This window comes from Elephas maximus, chromosome 22 (assembly GCF_024166365.1).
Source record: "Elephas maximus indicus isolate mEleMax1 chromosome 22, mEleMax1 primary haplotype, whole genome shotgun sequence".
In the NCBI taxonomy this organism is placed as follows: Eukaryota; Metazoa; Chordata; class Mammalia; order Proboscidea; family Elephantidae; genus Elephas; species Elephas maximus.
The window spans coordinates 32,618,027-32,638,897 of NC_064840.1; the positions used below are offsets into that span (position 1 = coordinate 32,618,027).

The window sequence follows — 20,871 nt, forward strand, 5'->3', positions numbered from 1 at the left end:
AGCCCACGGGTGGGAGTATCACATGGATATTCTGAGCACCAGGCACAAAGCGCACATTTCATTTTCACAACAACCTTAGGAGGCATTTCCTTGATGATGAAATGGAGGATCAGAGAGATAAAAAACACGCTCAGAGTCATCAAATGAGTAAGCGGTGAAGTGTGCACTACCAGCTCTCCATTTCTGGGACCAGCAGCCAGGCCAATGGGATGGGCCCTCTGCACTTGTGCTGCTGGGTAGAACCAGCTCTAGGACCTGGTTGAAGCTGAGCCTGCAAAGGGGCTTCCGGGGTGAAGGCGTGCACACTCTCCACCTCCTAAGAGTGGCCAAGAGGTCTGTCAGGAGAGGTGTGATTCATTTAATCCCTACTCCCTTCATTTCGTTTGTTTACAGTTTTAACTGTCTCTCAAACAGCTGTCAGCACGAGCTGTGGGATCACAATGACTTGCTTATCAGCCCAAGGAGCTGCCTCCAGTGTAACCTGGGGGTCGTTTTGCACAGGTTTTAAGTGCACACTGACCTTCCTGCCATCTTCCTAGATGGAAAGGGGGTAGGAGCTCTTTGCCTGGACGTGGAATCCCCAAGCCAGGAAAACCAAGGAAAGAAAAAGAGTGGCTTCTTGGGAGCAAACAGAGCCTGGTGTCAGATGGGGGGTGTGGGTGTGGGTGTGGGTGTGTATGTGGTGAATATACAGCTATTACTTATTTAACACTCTTCACATGGACAGTTCAGTGACATTACTTATGCTCATCATGTTGTCCAACTGCCACCATTAACCATTCCCAAATTTTTTCCATCACCCTTAACAGAAGTTCAGTGTCCCTTGGGGGTGGGGGTGGGGGTTTAATCCTAGAGGGAAGATAGGAATGGCAAAGGGTACATAAAACCCATTGCTGTACAGTCAATTCTGACTCATAGCAACCCTACAGGACAGAATACCACTGCTTCATAGGGTTTCCAAGGCTGTAATCCTTACAAAAGCAGTCTACCACATCTTTCTTCAGTGCAGTGGCTGGTAGGTTCAAACTGCCCACCTTTTGGTTAGCGGCCAGTTGTTTAACCACTATGCCACCAGGCCTCAAGGGGCGTATACCAAAAAACCAAGCCCCTTGCTGTTCAGTCAATTCCGACTCATAGCGATCCTATAGGACAGAGTAGGACTGCCCCATAGGGTTTCCAAGGAGTGGCTGGTGGATTCAAGGGGCACATACAGACTGAAAATGTGGAACTCGGAGGGGTGTGCAAATCCTTGTAGAGCTTCGCAGCCCTGTTTCATGAGGTAGGTGTCGCAATCTCACAGTCATCACTTAAAAGTGGTTGTGAGGATCACATGAGCAAAATCCTGCAGAAGCACTGTGCTAAGTGTGAAGCAGAGAATTTGAAACATTTTGGCAACAAGGCCCTGGTTTCAAACAAAATCCTAAAAGGGGCCCAACACAAAAAAACTGAAAGCAATATTTTATGCCTATGAAATGTATATTTTAAGTCACCATATATGATACTACTACCTATCAATTTAAACAATGGAAATGATGAAGATGCTTTGATGTTTGATCAAAAAACTGAGATCGGGCTCTGTATGAGCCTTCAGTTGGACCAACTTCAGCACGTCAATCTATTCATTTTGTTTTGGTTGCCCATTTTGAGAAAATCCTGGTTCCCCAACTGTAACTAAGTAACAGCTTGCCTTGGCCACTCTCAGGACACTCCTCCCTTAAAGTGTCCTGAAGCAGAAGAGGGGCGGTGAGATGCCCTCTCTCCCCTGAAAAGTTACCGAGGCTCACGTCTGCTGGCCTCTTCCCCACCATGCCAAGACCAGGCAAGCAGCCCCACATACAGGAGACAAACCTAGTGGTCCCCAGCAGGCCTCTCTGGCCATGACTGACAGCTGTGGATCTGGGCGTGGGCCAAGCACACATGCTAGGTAGATACACTAGAACTGTAAGCTGAGCCTGGTGAGCAGGGTGCTTATCAGTACCACTGTACACAAGCATCCATGAGCAGACCCGACATTCCGAATTGAAGACTTATCTTGGTAATATTTGCCATGTTAAAATTTTTCCAATAAAACATGTATGTATTCTATTTTGTAAAATTAGTTTTCATATTTAAACACAAATATTTAAAATGAAATAAGACTCCGACATATACAGAATCATGGAGCCCATCACCTCATTCCCACATGAAACCCAGTCACCTCATTCCCACATGAAACTCAGTCGGGGAGGCTGTGGCCCTGCCAGGCCTTTCCAGAGACCAAGGCACTCACCAGGCTCTCAGGACACTCAAGGCAGTACTGCCAGCCAGGCAGCCTCGTGCCCAGACATTTGCCAGTTATTCCTCTGAGGCCAGGCACACTCACCACAACAGTCACTGCTTTCCGGTGCCCCACGAAATCCATATTGGTTTTCCAGCCCTCCCGTTCAATGATCTGGGCAGTGGGGCCGGAGTTGTTCATGGCGTGAGCAGATACCAGGTAATGCCCATCAGGTGACCAGCTGAGTCGCAACACATGGGTCGTCCCTCCACACTGAAAGAAACAAGCCGTGGCTTGAAAGGAGCTCAAGGCCAACTTCAAGACCAAAACTCTGACCTCAAGAATAAAGTCAAAACTGTTTCGCAAACACACAGTGGTAGAGCACACACTCCCAACTTCTGCATTACACCAGCAGCTGTAACTTCAATCTCCTTAGGGCTCTCTGGTCAAATCAGTTTGGGAACTACAGCAACCTATCCTCCCCTACAAGAGCTGAACAATGAACACCAGCACAGTAATATAGATACTGAGGATCTACAGGAAAGACCCTCTTTTAACTGCTGATTCCATGCTTGCCAAATCTGTCTGGCCTCTGACCTTTTTCTTCCACATAGCATCCGTTAACCCCACCGCCAAGTCTGCAAAGCATTTTCTGAGAAATACTACACTGTGGAAAGGGCCCTGTTTGCACCTGGGGCCTGTGAGTGCACCACCTGCTCTCGAGCCTGTCTCCTCACCTGAAGAGTGGGGACGCTACCAGCAAAGGAGAAGAGGTTTGTAAAATCCTTAAAAGCTGCAAAATGCACAGCAGAAAGGCGCTGTTACCCTGACTCGGGCACATTATTCCTCCTGCAAAGCAAGACGATATGGGCCAAAAGCCAGCCCCCTGAAGCTCTGCCCAGGGCAACCCTAAAGACATAGGGATTAAAGATCTCGACCTCACAGCCCCAGAGTAGAGCAGGAAAGGCAGGGCTGGAGTGTAGCGACACCACCTGCCTCAATTTCCAGCCTGGCCCACAGACCCCCGGGGAAGGTTAGGTCCAACTCGCTGAGGCTGACAAGTGCTGCTGGCTCCTGCTGGTACTCAACCACTCCCAGCCCTGTCTGCCCCACAGCACCAGGAGCTCACTTCTGGGATCCCCGCCAGGTAGGCAGCTGAAGCCCTGAGGAAGTCTCGATGTGAGGGCCCAGGTCACCTGTACCAGGCAGCTGTAGCCAAGGGGAGCAGGGCCAAGGAAGGCAAATACTGGTTCAGAAACTGGTGCCGGCTTGGGTAGAACTGAATACACGCAGCCAGTTCTGACCATCGGGCAAACATCTATGCATCCCACAAAACTCTGAGAAGTCTTCCCTGATGCAGTCAGCCCTCCTGCGCCATCCTGCACACTCAAGCCAATCCCATCATCATACTTACGACTGACTTGAACGTCTGTCTTTCCCACTGGACTGTAAGCTTCAAGAGGAGAGACCATCTTAATCCACTTTTTTTCCCGTTTCCAGTACTGCCTTGCATTTAGTAGGTACTTAATAAACATCTAATGAATAATGGTGGTCTTAAGTTCTGATTCCGTATATCAGAACTCAAAAGAAGAGACAAAAGACCACAAAAATCACTGCAGCCTGATCTCCAAACATTTTGCAAATCATACAGCTAACTGCACCCAAAAGAGAAGGTGGCTGGCCTACAGAGTGGAAGTCCACACAAGCCAAGCAACACACACCATCAGGAAAACTAAAAGAATGTCTCCGCCACCTCCCCTCACACACACAAACTACTCTGAAGGGTGGCACAATGTAAACGCCACACGACAAGGAACTTCATCCACATTGTGGCAGTGGGCTGTGCAACATGAAATGCGAGAACGTTCCTAAGGTTTTCTTCAGCTTTAAAATTCACAAATCTTTATCACTTCAAAGTTGGAGCTTTAACAGCTACTCAAATAAGACTCCATCATCTGACTCTTGGGGCCAGAGTGCTCCCTGAAGAAAACCCTGACTAGCCCACTCAGGCCCTTGGACTACATGGGGCCACAGCCGTCCGGGGGGCCCATGCAATCACCCACGTGACCAGTATCACGCCAGCTCTTTCTCCAGCTGGGATGGCTGCCAAACCCCTCTTGGGCATCTGCTAGTCTGGGGGGCGGGCAGGTGGGGGACACGGACACAAGCTCTGGGCTGTCTCCAGTTACCTCGTCAAAAGGCTTGGTGATGCTGGTCTCTAACTGCCAGTCCAGTGTCCGCCACACTTTCAGGCTGCGGTCATCAGCTTGAGAGGCAATATATTTACCAACAGGGTCCCAAGTCAACCCTTTCACCAAACCAGAATGACCTCTCAGTGTAGCTAGAATTTCTGTGAAGAAAAATAAGAAAATTGGAAATGCGTTACCTAGGGGGAAAACAACAAAGCCATACTGAAAAAACAAATGAGCTGCAATTCGTGGACCATGGGATGGAGACTGAAGAAGAAAGGGACTCAGAAATCTGCCTTAGCCAGGCACCACCCTCCCCCAACGCACACATACAGAAAACCAAAAAAAAAAAAAAACCCACTGCCATCGAGTCAATTCCACCTCCTGGCAGACCCTATGACACAAGCGGGAGAGCTCCGTAACTTGATCTCCACCCAGGCCAAAAGGAGCCTGAAGAAAGAACTGCATCAAGTAGGCAGACACCACGGATTTCCTTTCAACTACAGTTAACATATGTAGACTGAAGCCGCAACTGCCCCCCAAAAGTCAGGTAAGAAGGGTGCCTAGGCATGGGCCAAAGGTGGCAAGTAGCCCTGCCCATGGCCTCCCCTCCTGGACCAAAGCCTGGGCCCACCTGGGCTGTGACACCAGCACTTCTGATGGGAACCTCCCTGGCAGCTCTCTGATACAGAGCAGGCCTAAGAGCTCTGGGGGCTGGGCCCTGTGCTTAGTGAGACCTTTGCGAGCCATCATCACAGACAAAGATATGTGAGAGGGTACTTCATGCAAACACTACAAAGAGCTTTCCTTCACACCATTCTCTAAACTCCTCCTCTCCATGGTCAGACCAAGAGTGTCACCACACATGAGGAAAACATGTTTCAAATACAGAGAGGGAGTATGAGAAGTATTTTACTAGGTATTAAACTGCAGCAGTATGCCATGTTATGGCATCTGACATGACTTCAAACACACTGCCTAAGAAAAATTAAACTTTTTCTTACTTTAAGAGAAAACTGCATTTGTTCAAGAAAACGGGCTTTGTATTCACCCACGTCTACTCAAGGGTTTCACAGAGGAGATGGCAACTGAGCTGAAGTCCGAGAGCAGAGGTAGGAGGGCATGTTCTCAGAGGACAGGGCACATGTGAGGCACCGGGTGTGAGCCAAACACATGCTGATTTGGGCTCCCCAGGTGCCAGCTGTCCATGTACTACCCTCATGATATGTATCACATCTGTGCTAGCACTTAGTTAATATTTTCCTTTAACATAAATCTCTTTTTGAACCTTAAGTACATTGATAAAGGGGGAAAAAAAAAAAAGAAGTGGGTTACTGACAAGACACATAGATCCCACGCCACAGGGACACACTTGCTGCCACCGGACTAGCTGGACAGACAGCAGTGCTGGACAGCTACTCAACAAGAGTCAGAGGAAGGCGCCAGACCTGGGAACTTCACAGCATTCCAGATGACGACAGTGTTATCCACGCTGCAAGAGGCCAGCCAAGCATCATGGGGAGACCACGCCACATCCATCACATCTGGAAAGAAGACCAGGATCTCTTACATGGCAGTTCAAGAAGTGGACTGAGGTGGGCAGTCAGTGCCACCTCTGGTAGCTGGGCCAGCAGTCTTGGGGGTTCATACATCTAAGGATACTTGGCCTGGGGCCATCAGAGCTAGAGGTTATTTTTTTTTTCCCCAACCAATTTGATGAAAAAAATTCCCAATAAGCTTTTTCAATGGGCCATAAAGTTTAAAGCATCTAACTGACCCTGCCCCACTCCTTTCAGATGAAGCAACTAAGAACATCAGTTCAAAGCTTGTGCATCACACACTTGGGCTCTGACACTTACTAGGTCTACGGCCTTAAACATATCCCCCAAACCTGCTAAGCTTGCTTCTCCAACCGTGATCCAGCCTTTCTCAGAGAGGCTCTTGGGTATTAACTGAGACACTGTAGGTCAAGCACTGAGCAGAATAGCCAGCAACGCAGGAAGGACTCAATAAAGAGCTGCTGAATAAATGAATGAGTGGAAAGTCATCCTTAGGCCCTTCTCCTCACAAACTGGGTCTCACCTCTAAGACACTTCTAGGAGCACCCCTTTCCCTCCAAAGCACCCAAACAATTAATCATGTTCATTTCCTCTAAGTACATTTTCATAACTTTGAATTTGAATTTGATTATTAGTGAAAGTGAAGAATTTTCATGTCTATTATCTACATTTGTCTTCTTTTAACTCATTCGCTTATATCCTGTGACTGTCTACTGGAAGGTCTTTTGTGCAGATCTAACAAATATGAGTGCAATGCCTACAAAACCCAAGAAACCAAGATCCTCCTCTAGGAGCTTCAAGTCTGGAAGGGGCAGACATGTAAATAATGGAATATCATTGTAGTATCTGAGTACTAGAACAGAGAAGTGGTCAGATGGGAAGCAAGAATTTCTAAAGCAATTTCTGTGAACTATATACAATACAGACATTAGCTGTAAACTTCATCAGTTTACTTTCTATACGGTAGGAGTTTTATGCTGTGAAGTCTGTTATTCTCCTTTGTGATTTCTTTTGCCTATTAATATCACATATTAATATTCCCTCTGCTAGAGGTTAATATTCAATTCTGTTTTCTCCTGGTTTACTCAGAATTTTTATCTTGTTAATATATGACATTTATTTTGGTGTGTGCTGTATTTAGTGAGGGTCTAAATCAATTTCCTTTCACCCACAAACTTCCTAGTGGTTACTATATTGCACATGAGGAATAATTCTTTCCATTACTGGTAAGTGATGCCTCCTTCACAATACGCTAAGTTCTTCGGTACACTGCAGCCTACTTCAGCGTTGCTAGCTTTTTCCTAAAAACTACAACGCTTTAGTCACCGCATCTTTGAATTTTTTGAAATGCAACCTTGCTTATCCTTCCAGACACCCTCTGGAATCACTGCCAAGTTCTACAGTAAATCCATACATCTTATAGAATATCCTCCTTAAACCCCACTTGTTTGTTGTACTTTTTATTATCATTTTTTGTGTATGTGGTAAATGTTGTTGTTGTTGTTGTTAGGTGCCACCAGATCAGTTTCAACTCGTAGCGACCCTATGTACAATGAAACCAAACACTGCCCAGTCCTGTGCCTTCCTCATGATCATTTTTATGCTTGAGCCCATTGTTGCAGCCACTGTGTCATTCCATCTCATTGAGGGTCTTTCTCTTTTTCGCTGACCCTCTACTTTACCAAGCATGATTTCCTTCTCCAGGGGCTGATCCCTCCTGATAACATGTCCAAAGTATGTGGTAAATACATACTTAAGGAATCGTTTGCCTTTTCAACATTCTTCCCACGTACAGTTGCGTGTAACATTAGTTATTGTCATCATGTTGCTCAGCCGTTACCATTCTCTATTTCCAAATTTTCCCATCACTCTTAAGAAAAGTTCAGTGTCCCTTAACCAGTCCCCATTCCCCTCCCCCACCCACCTCGAGTAAACACTAATGAACTTTGGTCTCTATACACTTGCTTACTGTAGGTATTTCATATACCTGGGGTCATACAATATTTGTTCCTTTGTGACTGACTTCTTTGAGTCAGCATGATGCTGTCAAGATTCATCCACGTTAAACCCAACTTCTGAAGCTTCTGTCTTCAGACCATACCAGCCACCCTATTTCTTTTTTTTTTTTTCCTACTTTAGTTGAAAGTTTACAGAACAAACTAGTTTCTTATCTAACAGTTAGTACACAACATTGTTCTATGGCATTGGTTAACAACCCCACGACACGTCAACACTCCCTTCTCAACCCTGGGTTCCTTATTACCAGCTTTCCTGTTTCCTGGGCCTGTTCTGTTCCATAGGCCTGTTCAATCTTTGGCTGAAGGGTGAACCTCAGGAGTGACCTCATTACTGAGCTGAAAGGATGTCTGGGGGCCATACTCACAGGGCTTCTCGAGTCTCTGCCAGGCCAGCAAACCTGGCCTTTCTTTTTGAGTTGGAATTTTGTTCTACATTTTTCTCTAGCTCTGCCTGGGACCATCTGTTATGATCACTGTCAGAGCTGTCAGTGGTGGTAGCCAGGCACCATATCATTGTTCTGGACTCAGTCTGGTAGAGACCATGGCAGATATGGTCTGTTAGTCTTCTGGACTAATCTTTCCCTTGTACCTTTAACTTTCTTCATTCTTCCTTGCTCCCGAAGGGGTGAGACCAGTGGAGTATCCTAGGTGGCTGCTCACAGGCTTTTAAGACCCCAGACGCTATTCACCAAAGTAGAATGTAGAACATATTCTTTATAAACTATGTTACGCCAATTGAGCTAGATATTCCCTGAGATCATGGTCCCCATAGCCCTCAGCCCAGCAATTCAGTCCCTCAGGGAGTTTGGATGTGTCTATGGAGCTACCATGACCTTGCCTTATACAGGTGGTGCTATCTTCCCCGGTATTGGGTACTATATTACCCTTCACCAAAGTTTCCACTTATCTATTAAGTGTTTTTCCATCCCCACCCCATCCCCTCCCTTGTAACCATCAAAGATTGTTTCTTTTTGTATGTAAACCTTTTCATGAGTATTTACAGTAGTGGTCTCATACAATATTTTCCTTTTGTGATTGACTTATTTCGCTCAGCATAATGTCCTCCGGGTTCATCCATGTTATGAGACGCTTCACAGGTTCATGGTTGTTCTTTATTATTGCGTAATACTCCATTGTGTGTACGTACCACATTTTGTTTATCCATTCATCTGTCGATGGGCATCTAGGTTGTTTCCATCTTTTTGCTATTGTGAAGAATGCTGCAATGAATATGGGTGTACATATGTCTGTCCACGTGATGACTATTTCTCTAGGATATATTCCTAGGAGTGGGATTGCTGGATCATATGGCATTTCTATTTCTAGTTTTCTAAGGAAGAGCCACATTGTTTCCCAAAATGGTTGTATCATTTTGCACCTATCTCTTCTTTATGCAATCATCTACACACACCTGAGATCCTTCCCCTCACTTGAGGACTATGTCATTCTCTTGTCATCATTTTTGGTGATTCCAGTAAGATGATTCTTCTAACACCTAGGGCTCTTGGTTTCTTAAACGCCTTTCTCTCCTTCAATGACCCTGACTCCCACTACCTCATCCATTCATCTCAGGTCATGCCTAGAGACCTTTCATGACAGACAACTGCAATCCCTCTCTGGTCTAAATCTTAACCCTCCATACTGCAACCGTTAATCCCATGCTTCCAGCTCACTCTCAACTCCTACAATCTTTCCACGGCCTACTGTCCCTGTCCCTGTTCTTACCTCCCTTTTTATCCAGCTGAGATTCCATGATTCATCATCATGTCACTCCCCTTTGAACTTTTAAACCTGGGTCTTCACACCCACGTGACAAAATCCCAGCCCCAGTTCAATCCAGCTCTACCCTAGTCTTTCTTGAGCACTCTTCAGTTAGGCTTTGACCCCAAATACATCAATATGTATTACCGTTGTCAAGATCACTAGTGGTACCCATGCTGTCAAGTCAAGTGATCAATCCTTAGTCCTCAGTTTATCTTGCAGTGATATACAACACACTGCTTGCTTCCCTCTCCTTCAAACACTTTCTCCACTGCCTTACCAGTCCTCTTTCTCAACCTTTTTTGCTGGCTTCTCACCTCTCTAAGCCTCAGGCTCCATCCTTGGACTCTGCTCCCACTCAAACCTCTCCCTTAACTCAACTCACCTATCCAACTGCCTACATGGCATGTCCATTTGCATTTCTAACAGCCTCTACAAACTTAACATGTGCCAAACTAAACTCCTAAAAATTTTCCCCAAACCTGCCCCATCTCAGGTGATGGCAACTGCATCCTTTCCATTGTTCAGGCCACAGTCCTTGAAGTCTTCCTTGATTCCACTGCTTACATCATATCCCATATCCAATCCGCCAGGAAGTCTAATTGGCTACATCTTTAAGATATAGCTTCATCTTGACCACTTTTCACCACGTTCACTGTCATGACCCAGGTCCAACCACCATGGTCTCTCACCTAGATTACTGCAATAGCCTCCTCACTGGCCTCTAAATGCTGCCCTTGACCCTCCACAATATAGTCCCCGCATAGCTGCCAGAGGTCTCATCGTTCCTCTGATCAAAGCCCTACTGAGGCTTCTCATCACACTCAGAGAAAGAGCTTTTCACAAAGGTCTACAAGGCCCACTGCTCCCACCTCACTGCTCCCCTCCCCACTTCACTCCCTCAGCCCTAGTCCCTTGGCCATTCTCTGAACACACCAAGCATATATCCACACTCCAAAGACTGCCCTGGCTATTCCCTCCGCCTGGAAGGCTCTCCCAGATGTCCACATGGTTGTTCCTTACACTATCAGAGCTCCATTCAAATGTTACCTTCTCAGTGAGGCCCTCCCTGAGAGCCCTGGTCAAAAAGGTACTCTGCCTCTTTATTTTTTGCGCCTTGGCACTTATCTTCTAATTTCTAACATGGCTCGTTTATTGTCTGTCTCCTTCTACATGAATGCAAACTCTTTGAGGATTTCATTTTCTAATATGAAAATTTATTTTTCTTCTGATTTCTGTTCAACTGTATTGCAGAAATCCCAAAGCAACAAATTAATTGTGACAGCACCCATCCCTGTCTTTTCTTAATCTAAATGGGAATTTAACTGTGAACTGTAGTATTTGTCATTGGTTTGGAAAAAAACAGGCCTATCACAATTAAGGAAGTATCTTTCTAATACCATTTTAAAAGTATTTTATTGAGGAGTTAATGCTGAATCACGTAAAATTCCTTTCAGTACACCTGAGATGACTCTGTGACTTTTCTTCTTTAACTTTCTAGCATGTTAAATTACATGAATAGATTCCCTTGTACTACACAATTCTTCCATTGCTTTCAACTATCTTCAAATCCGCTAGTATTTTGTTTCTGATTTTTCCATCTTTATTCATATTAGGCTATACTTTTGTTATTTTTATTAGATTTTGGAAATCCAAGGTTATAACTTCCTTTGAAGAATAAATACTTCTATTTTCTGGAATAATTATTCTTAAAAGCTTGAAAGAATGCATCAGCAAATAATTTAGGATCAGGAACCATTTCCAAAGGTAGGCTTCAACTTCTGCATTGGTTATTATTCTGTTCAGGTTTTCTAACCCTATGGTATCAATATTTAAATCTTCTATTTTCTAAAAAACTGTCTATTCTTTGTAGTCTTTTTTAAAATTATTTTTCATTTTAATAGTATAAATGTTACATTGGACTCCTTGATAATTTTTTCCCTCTGAGTTAAATGTTCTTCTAGACCTTTACTTACTTCTAATTCTGTGTAAGTTTTCTCTCCCCTCTCTCTACCCTGATTAAATATGCCAAGTATATGTTTCTCATATTCTGCTTTTCAAAGATTGGGCGCTTTCTTATTCATTCATTTCTACTTTTACACTGATTTTTCTTCTTGTACTGTTTCACCCACATCTGCTACCAGGACCAGTGAACATGAGTGGCAGGTACCCCAGGTGAAGGTGGTCAACTCTACCTGCCTGGTAAAAGAGACTCATGGGGTGGTGGGGCAGGAGATAAGTCGAGGTTACAGCTCAGCCCAAGTCCCAGGTCAGGGGCCCTGTAAAACTCTCCACTTTAGGCCCCCATCCCCCCTCCCAGCCCCATGTGAACACCCTCATAGGCACATGTGCCAAGTTCCAGAGAAACCCACTGGTCTCCACTGTTGGTAGCTGTGAAGTAAGTAAGGACAGATTACACATTTTTATTGTCATTAACATTAAATACTACTGTTTCACCTTTTACAAATGTGGAATCAATCTGTGGTCACCAAGAGATGGGTCTGTTTACCTTTAAACTGTCTACATAGGATTTGCTGAGCATAACTATCAATGGATTATAGCCGATGCCTTCCAAAACTCTCACCCTGACTCGTCTTCCCCCAAACCCCAGACTCAGCTCCAATGGTCTCCTGACATTCCCCCATGCCCTCAAACTCAGCACATCCCATTACTGAGTTGGTGTCTGTCTCCATAAGCCTGCAGTTTCCTGTTGTCCTTATGGTCTCAGTAGAGGACACCACTAACCATCCAGACACCCAGCTAGGAGTCTACATGTCATCATCCCTTCCATTGCCCTGTCCTAAGTATTTCTCAAATCAATTCCCTCCTCTCTATCCCAATTTTCACAAGCCTAGTTCAGGCTCCAGAAGCTTTAATCTGAACTACCGCAACAATCTCCTTTTTCACACAGCTGTCATGATCTCCTTCTTGTGCTTCACAGCTTCTAATGGCTCCCTGTCTCTTCCATGATAAAGGACACACTCATTAACATGGATACGAGACTTCCTGGTCCCTGCACACCTTACCCACCTCATTTTATGATGCTCCCTGCCTTGTATGTAAAGATCTGACAAAGGTGAAAGGTTCCTAGTTCACCATTCACACCAAGTCTTTTCTCACTTCTGAGCCTTCGCTCATGCTGTCCCTCCCTGCCTGGAAAACCCTTCCATCCACAATTCTTTCAGTTAACTCGGCTCACACACTTGCCTCCCACAAGCAGTCTTCCTTGACATCCTCCTTAGTACACTCCTCCAAATCCTAGACTTAATTTCCCTGCTTCATATGCTCATCTTATGAGCACAGGCTTTCTAAGATAAGTCTAAACCATATTCAACCTGGTATCCCTGGTACTCAAAACAGCATCTGGCATGTGTCTGTAGACTGCTATAGACCAATCTTCTGCTTAAGCCCAAACACATAAGATGTGGCTCTTTCCATACCAATTCGATTTAAAACACTTTGTACGCATACTCAAGGTCAAGTAAAAAACTTTTCATTGGGCACCTGTATGCTGGTCTCTATGGAATAAATAAAGTGTGCTTACAGACTTAGTGATCCACTGATGAAGGTACTGATTCAGTTCACCAGGATAAAGAGCAGAACATGGGACACTCTACACTGAATATATAAACATACACCCCATGAAGAAAGGAGTCAGGGGCACTGAGTGCAGCTGGAGGCAGGCAGTGGAGATGGAAACCGCATATACCTTGAGGGGACAGGCAGGACGTGATGGAAGGTGATGGGGGAGGGTGGCCCAGACACAGGGAATATGGAGTTGCTGCTGCTGATCTGCACCAGCTGCCAGGGGCCCACCGAGCTCAACAGACAGCTCCACTCACCGCCTGAGTGACTCCGGAGGATGGAGACACATCGCCACTGCTCCACATTGGAAAGCTTACCACTGGAGCCGAACACAGTACTGGGGCCGATGTACCTGTGTGAAAGAGGAGTCAGAAAGGCACTCATGGAACACTCCAGGTATAGCAGAGATGCTCACTGCAGCATGGCGTATCATGGCAAAAAGAACAAAGCAAAAACAAACAATGGCTGGGAACCACCAAATTGTTGTGCAAGAGGAGCTGATTAGGTGAACTATAGTACACACACTTGATGAACTACTACATAACCGTTAAGAATCTCATGGTAAAAGAATATCCACTGCATGGGAAAATGTTCACAATACATAATTAAGTGCAACAAGCCGGCTACAAAACATCGTATACAACATGGTATCATTTACGTAAAGAAAATACATATAACATAGATGTCAGATAGCGTGGAAAACTGATCGGAAGGACACACACCAAAAAAAAAAAAAACCAAAATATTAACCATGACTTTCTTTAAATCGTGGGACTGTGAGTAATTTTCTTTTATATTTTTTCAGTTGGTATACTAAACATATTATTTATACCAGTGATTTAAAGTAGCAAAACCAAAAGTATTTTTTTGCTCACCTCATAAAAGCCTTAAAACTGGAGGCAGAGAGACCAGGCGAGCCACTGGTCCTTACTCCTTCCACATGAGCAATCACAAGGGACCCCTAGCAGAGGAGGTGCTGACACCACCAATGCAATGCTCAGAACCTCTATTACTACTCTGGACCCTTATAAAACTCTTCATAACCCCACAGAAACAGAGCTCACTAAGGCAGCCATGTGGGCTTAAGGAGATGGCATGCCTCTGCCTTTGAAGTCATGACCATACGGCCACTCTGGCTGAGCAATGTGTAGGGTCTGCTTCCCTAGGATGACGTCCCCAGAGTCACCTGGGGAGCTTACTATGGAACAGATTCCCAGAGCGCACCTTGAGAGACTCTTTTCCCAGATTTAAGGAAAAATATAGTTTTCCAGGTGATGGCTAGCTCATTTTGGGTACAGAGCAGGAGCTTTCAAGGGGGCTCCTTGGAGCCCCAGGTTTAGGCTGATGAGAAATGAGGTGAATGGCCAAGTGGGTAGGCTCTGGGTCCCCAGCCCGATTCCACCTGAGCAGCTCGGTTTTTAACCATTTTGTATGCTGGAGTTCCACGTGAAATTTCATTTGAAGAACAAAACAAATGAAGCCACCAATGTTAGTACTAGAAGGGATAAGCCCTTCATTTTCAGTTGGAAACCCTTCATTCAGCCCAGATCGATGGCAGCTGACCAGGTACCAGGTGGGTCAGTGGACTCCTGACTCCCAGTCAGGCCCCATCTGCTCCTAATCTATGTGCACTTCCTACTATTTATGAAGTTGGAGCTCTGGGGACTTCAGTGCCAGGGTAGGGAGAGGGGACTTTGATAAGACCAGCAAAGAAGCTTCTAAAAATAAAACGTGAAGAAAGGAAAATGATGCTTACGTAGCCCGCTTCCACACCATAATCAGTTTGTCATCTCCCCCAGAAGCTAAATACATCCCACTGTTTGACCACCGCACACAGTTCACACATGCTGGGAAGAAAAAAAAATAGGGTGATGAACATCCAACAGTCATGCCCGTTTTGCTTTATGCAGAGTTTGGCAAGATATAAGGGGTTTATAAAATCTAATTTATCTAATCTATTCGAGGCATCTACTGAGTGAGAGACCCAGAAAAATAATTCAGTTTAAGCACTAACCTATTTGTGCTGTAATAACAAACTACCAGAACGGAGTCTGGAGGAAGAAAATATACATAATCTGAGAATTGTTAGTACTGAATGAAAGAGTCAATAGGAGGAGGCTTGTTTCCAAGAAAATAAATGATAACTAAATCTCATTATTTCAAAAGGGCTGTCTATTGATGAGATGTATAGCTGAGTAGGAATCACTCTTGAATGAGAGCGAAGATGCCTTTTCCAGAACTTTCAGGGGGACAGCTTAATAAAGTATAAAACCCTGCTTCATGCCACCTGTCAGGGCTAGTGCTTTTTATATTTGGATTTTCCAAGCTTGCCAGCACTGGAGACTGATTTTACACGCAGAAGCTAAGCTCCAGCAGAAATCCCATGTCAGGGACTCCAGGAACATTCACACCTCAGCCTCTGGAAGACCTGATATACGATGAACAGTATCAAGGTTATAGCCAAGACATGGCCTGGGAATAACGTGTGCTCCAGGGCAAAGGACACTGAGAGGCATGTTGGGAGAATAAGAACACACAGAGCAAAGGAAGGGGCTGATGTCCCAAGGCCAGTCCTTGTTAATAGAGACTCTCAAGGGAGGCAGCTGGGCTGGAAACCCGAGCCAGGTACAGTCACCCTGATGATCAGGAGTGGGAAACTAAGGTACTAAAGCAGGAAAGGAAACCACGACACATTCCAATGGCCAAAAGGGTCCTGGCAGAGAGCCTCAGAGTGACACAGTCCCAGTCTGAGACGCTTTGGTGACATGTCTTACACACCCTTCCCGAGAACCCTATTGCTTCCAGGTTGCTGGCCCCAAAGCCCCATGGAATCAGGCAGTTAACGACTCATGAGCAGGAAATCACCAGAGGTACCTGCAGACTGTCCAAAGATGGTTCTGTGGGCGGGCCGAGTCTTCTGCCGAATAACTCACCCAGGTGTGCAGCCAACATCTGTGCCTTCAGACAGCAGGCCGAGGGGAGTTACCGCCGCACGGGGCCTTATCTTTCTAATTACAAACACATGTGCTAACCTTGGGCACTCTGCCAACACGCAAAGCCTGCAAAGGGCCACTCTGTAATACCTAAGTGATTGTCCATCTGGCAAAGCATCTTGGGAATATTTTCATCCTTCTCGTCATCCTCCTGGAGGACTGGAGACATATTCCAGATCACAACCTTCCCAGAATCCTGCCCTGGAAGGAAAGAACAAAAATAACTCAATGTGCAAAGAGTGGAAATTTGGTATCAATAAGTAATATTAACTACGACAAGTCCTCACTTAGTTTTCATAAATCATAACTGACTAGACCTAAAGAAGAATGAATTTGAATGACTAATTTAAGTTACAGAAAAGATAAAGAAAAACAAGTATCCGTGGCTCCAAAGGGAGTGTGGAATTAGTAGTGGGCCAAGGCCCACAGTCTTGATGGTAACAATCCTAGACTAGAAATGAGGAGGCACTTGAGCTCTAGTTCGGCCTTTAATACGGATCCACCAGGGGCCCTGAGAAAGCCCTGATCCCTGCCCAGGATCCAGCCTCTTCGTCTGTAAAATGAGGCTGGAAAAGTCAATGCCCCAGGACCTCTTCAGGTCTGGACGTGTACACCCTAGAAACTAAAGCAGCACAGTCCCTCTTGGGGTCTCCCTCGCATTCAAGGTGCTGTCTGGAATCCATGGCTGTCCCCAGAGCCGACTAGGCAGCTGAAGCCCAAGTCTGAAATGTGCCCTGAACACAGGAAGCAGGGCTCATTATCTTCTTGTCTGTGCTTTGCAGTCTCCTACAAATGAGAGGTCACCTGAAAGAGGGGACTCTGGGTTTCTGTGGCTATACCCGAAGGTACTGCTTGACTAAAAATACACACATACATACATATACATGCATTTTTGTAATGATTTATCTTCCCCAACTTGCCATTACTGACAACTAACAAAAGCCTAATCCCTCACTTAACTTTCTATCACTGTTGCTGTTTGATGCCATCGAGTCAGTTCCGACTCAGTGATCCCATGCACAACAGAACGAAACACGGCCCGGTCCTGTGCCATCCTCACAATTGTTGCTGTGCTTGAGCCCATAACTTTCTACTACAGAAGCGCAAAAACCAGAACATGTCTGGAAACGCACATGCCACAATGACCGTGAAGCATGCCTGGAATGGTCTCTTGGCCAATATGTAAGGGTTAAGATATATTCTAGACATCTCTCCTAGACCTACTACCTGAGGAGAAAGTGAAGTGTGCCTCCTTTTGTGGACAAGGAAAAAACTCTGTTCTCCCCCAGCTAGTCCAGACACTCTTCCATGAGACCTGTGGGCTCCTCTCAGGTGCAGTCCACAGCACACAGGAAGAAGACAGTGCCCTCTCTGCCTGATTCGCTTCCCTGCACTCCCTCCCTTCTTCCTGCCCTCCAGGACAGAGAAGTCTGCAGCCCACCCACCCTGCAGCACCTGGCCTAAGGACCCAGAACTCACAAAGGCACTTGCCAGGTACTGTCCAAGGAGACTCCGGCTTTAGCCAGAGGGAGACCCTGCTTTGGGGTGAAGATCACGTGGGGCTGGGCTCTGCCATGACTGCTACTTTGTGCCAGCATATATACATCTTGGTGTCCTGGCTTAAAAAATGACTTTATCTTTCCAAACAGAGATATGTTATTACAACATTGCAGGAGATATTAGATGAAGCACACTAACAATACTATGGATCATATCATCACATGGTCTGGACATTTTTACTCGACCACTGCACTTTCTTTCCAACCAAGCTGAATTCCTTTGAGCCCAGAAAATTAATAACTACAGGAGTCACGAACATACTGAAAAATAGTAGGTATTCTATCTACAGCTAAACAGACAGCCCAGGAGAAGAGAGCTGTGCTGTGATGCACTCCCTCTATTATACCATGAACATACCTTGTCCTCCAGTTGCAAACTTGGTCCCGTCAGGGTGAATATCAACTGAAAAAATTGGCTTGCCTGGAAACAAAGAAGAAAAATATCTGAATTGGCTTTTATTCATTGAAGACCAGCAATAGACTCAAAATTTAAAAATACTGGTTATTCACTTAACAACTCCAATAACTGCACCTAGGAAAAAAAAAAACAAAAACAAAAAATTGCTATCAAGTCTCCCTCATGCACGTTGGAGTGCAATTGTGCTCCACAGGGTCTTCAGTGGTTGGTTTTTCAGCAGATCTCCAGGCCTTTCTTCCGACGCACCTCTGGCTGGACTCCAACCTGCAACCTTTTGGTTAGCAGTCAAGTGCATTAACCATTTGAACCACCCAGGGACACCAGCAACTGGTTTGGTTTTTGGTTTAAGGCTGGAGTGATCTACCAGTTTCAGTTAAAGTATAAACGGTTGGGAAGAGTCTCCAAGCAATGTTAAAGAGCTGAAGTCCAAAAGTGAAATAAAGCATTCCTTCACTACAATGACTGAGCCCACGGGATGCCTGGGCATTCACACAGAGGTCTAGTGGACAATAAACTGCCATCTTCTAGGACACACATCTGTGAAGAAGACACACTGTAAGGTTAGGAACTGTTCATGATAAAAGTGCTGAGTCACAGGGATTTAGTAAAGTGAGCACATAGTTATCACTTTTAGACATCTCCTCTGCCCATGGATCTGTACCTGGCCAGCAGCTGGTCAGGGGCACACCCTGTCCTTTCTGACTGGCTAGCTCACAGCAAGTAGGAACATTGGCAGCTGCAACGCAGAAGCATCATTGCCTCATTCTGCTTCTGCTTCCAAAAAGTCTTCCATTAATGCTGTATCAAAGTCCAAAGAAATTCCATCTTCTTGGCATCTCCTCTGGCTGAACCTCCTTCACTATGTATTATATGCTCAATTAGATTCTCCCCCTCTAGGGGAAAGGTCTGAGGCTACTAGTTCTTGGAGTTCCCACAGGGCTCGGTATATTCCCAGGCCCACAATAGGAGCCCACAAAACAAAGGTTGGATGGCTGGACCAGAGAACTCAAAACCCAGCAGGCTGTGGAAGGCAATCCTGGAGCCTGTGCCTGGTGAGCGTTTGTTTGGTTCCCTGGTCTGCTTCCAGGCCAAGCATAAAAGAGCCACAAATGGAACATCAATCACTGTCTAGTTCATCACCATATCCTCAGCTCTGAGCACACTGCCTGGTGTGTGGTAGCTCAGTAGCTGAGTGACAAAATAAATGTATGACAACTAACTGAGCACCAGCAATTGCTGATACAGACAAGGGGCTGTTGCCAAAGAATCTCTTCATAGAGGACATTCCACTCTGTCACCCAAAAGGAGACTGCAAGGACCCTGGGATGAGGGTTACCAGCTCTAGAATCTCACGGCAAGTACAGGTGGGTGGGGGGGAATGGGGCAGGCAGTGGTCACCTGAGAGCTGGTAGTTTCCAGAACTTCCACGCCAAGCGTGTATAATCAAATGGTGGTACCCAAAAGACAGTGCCAAGCACTGGCCCAAGGTAGCACCCAGCCCACTTACCTTATTCTAGACACTCCTACAGTCAAATGGACCAAGAGCTTTCACAACACAAGGAAAAATAAGTTTCCTTCTTACTGCTCATTACTGGTAGTGAGGAAAACAGCTGTGCAAACTCACGAGCAGCCATGCTAAATACAAGAATAGAAACCCTAGGCAAGTTTGGAAGTCGAACTACATATAATGTCATTTCTCATACTTACTGAATTCCAAAACCACAAAAGCCACCACACCAGAGTGATAGCTGCCGACCTCTATGATCATACTGGCAGCTCTAGCCTGGTCTCTGGGCCCCTCAGTCACCCACAGAAGCAAACCCAAGAGCCAGAGCTCTATGGTAACAGGTAGGCCACTGAGTTGCTGACTGCCTCTATGGAGCAAATACAGTGTGCTCAAAGCTATCTCAAACACACAGGAGACATAGCCCTTCTCTGCCTGGTTTTCATTCCAAGGCTTCACAGGACGAGTCCAATTCGGCTCAGCACAGTTACACACCTTTTAAGGAACCAGACCCAATAGTTGAACGAACTCACAAAGGCGTGAGGTAAGAAAGCCTACAAGTAACTTTTCTTTTATAGCCCAGCAGGCCCTGACAGATCTCCTCTTGATCTCCCAAAGAATCCAGCAAACTATACACAGTGGGGTAAAAGAAGTCAGGTGCTGATACTACAGGTGAGGCCTGGGAGTGCTCAAACTGGTGCTCCTGTCTGTGTACCCAGGCCCATCTGGGCACCCCTGGGTTTTTTGTGGGCAAAGTGGCTGCCAAATATGATAAGCCATAGGGTCCTACATGCTGCCAGTGAGAACATGGCACACTTTCCCACAGGCTGAGAGGCTGGGAAGAGAGGTTGCACCCATGCACCCAGACACACCCAAGTAGCTGCAAGAAGCATCTCACGGGAAATCCTGAAATAACAAAAAGGAAAATTGGGGCTGCAGGCCTAGACTTGAGCTGTGCAAATGCTAGTGCTCCAAATTGATATGAAGGGTGGGAAGTCAGAATCGACTCGAGGGCAACAGGTTTGGTT

General features: G+C 45.7%; 1 protein-coding gene across 4 annotated transcripts in view; it reads right to left on the reverse strand.

Moving 5' to 3' along the window:
• LOC126066134 (protein HIRA) overlaps positions 1-20,871 on the reverse strand; it is a 115,664-nt gene that overhangs the window by 63,196 nt on the left and 31,597 nt on the right. For 3 of the 4 annotated variants that reach the window (XM_049867028.1, XM_049867025.1, XM_049867027.1), the window contains exons 2-8: positions 18,280-18,342; positions 16,453-16,563; positions 15,126-15,216; positions 13,627-13,721; positions 5,895-5,990; positions 4,447-4,607; positions 2,363-2,530 (exon numbers count right to left, since the gene is read on the reverse strand). In XM_049867028.1, the coding sequence (XP_049722985.1) occupies positions 2,363-2,530; positions 4,447-4,607; positions 5,895-5,990; positions 13,627-13,721; positions 15,126-15,216; positions 16,453-16,563; positions 18,280-18,342 (785 nt within the window). Of the gene's footprint in view, positions 1-2,362; positions 2,531-4,446; positions 4,608-5,894; positions 5,991-13,626; positions 13,722-15,125; positions 15,217-16,243; positions 16,564-18,279; positions 18,343-20,871 lie in introns of those variants that run through there. The other variant, XM_049867026.1, reaches the window with a different exon arrangement.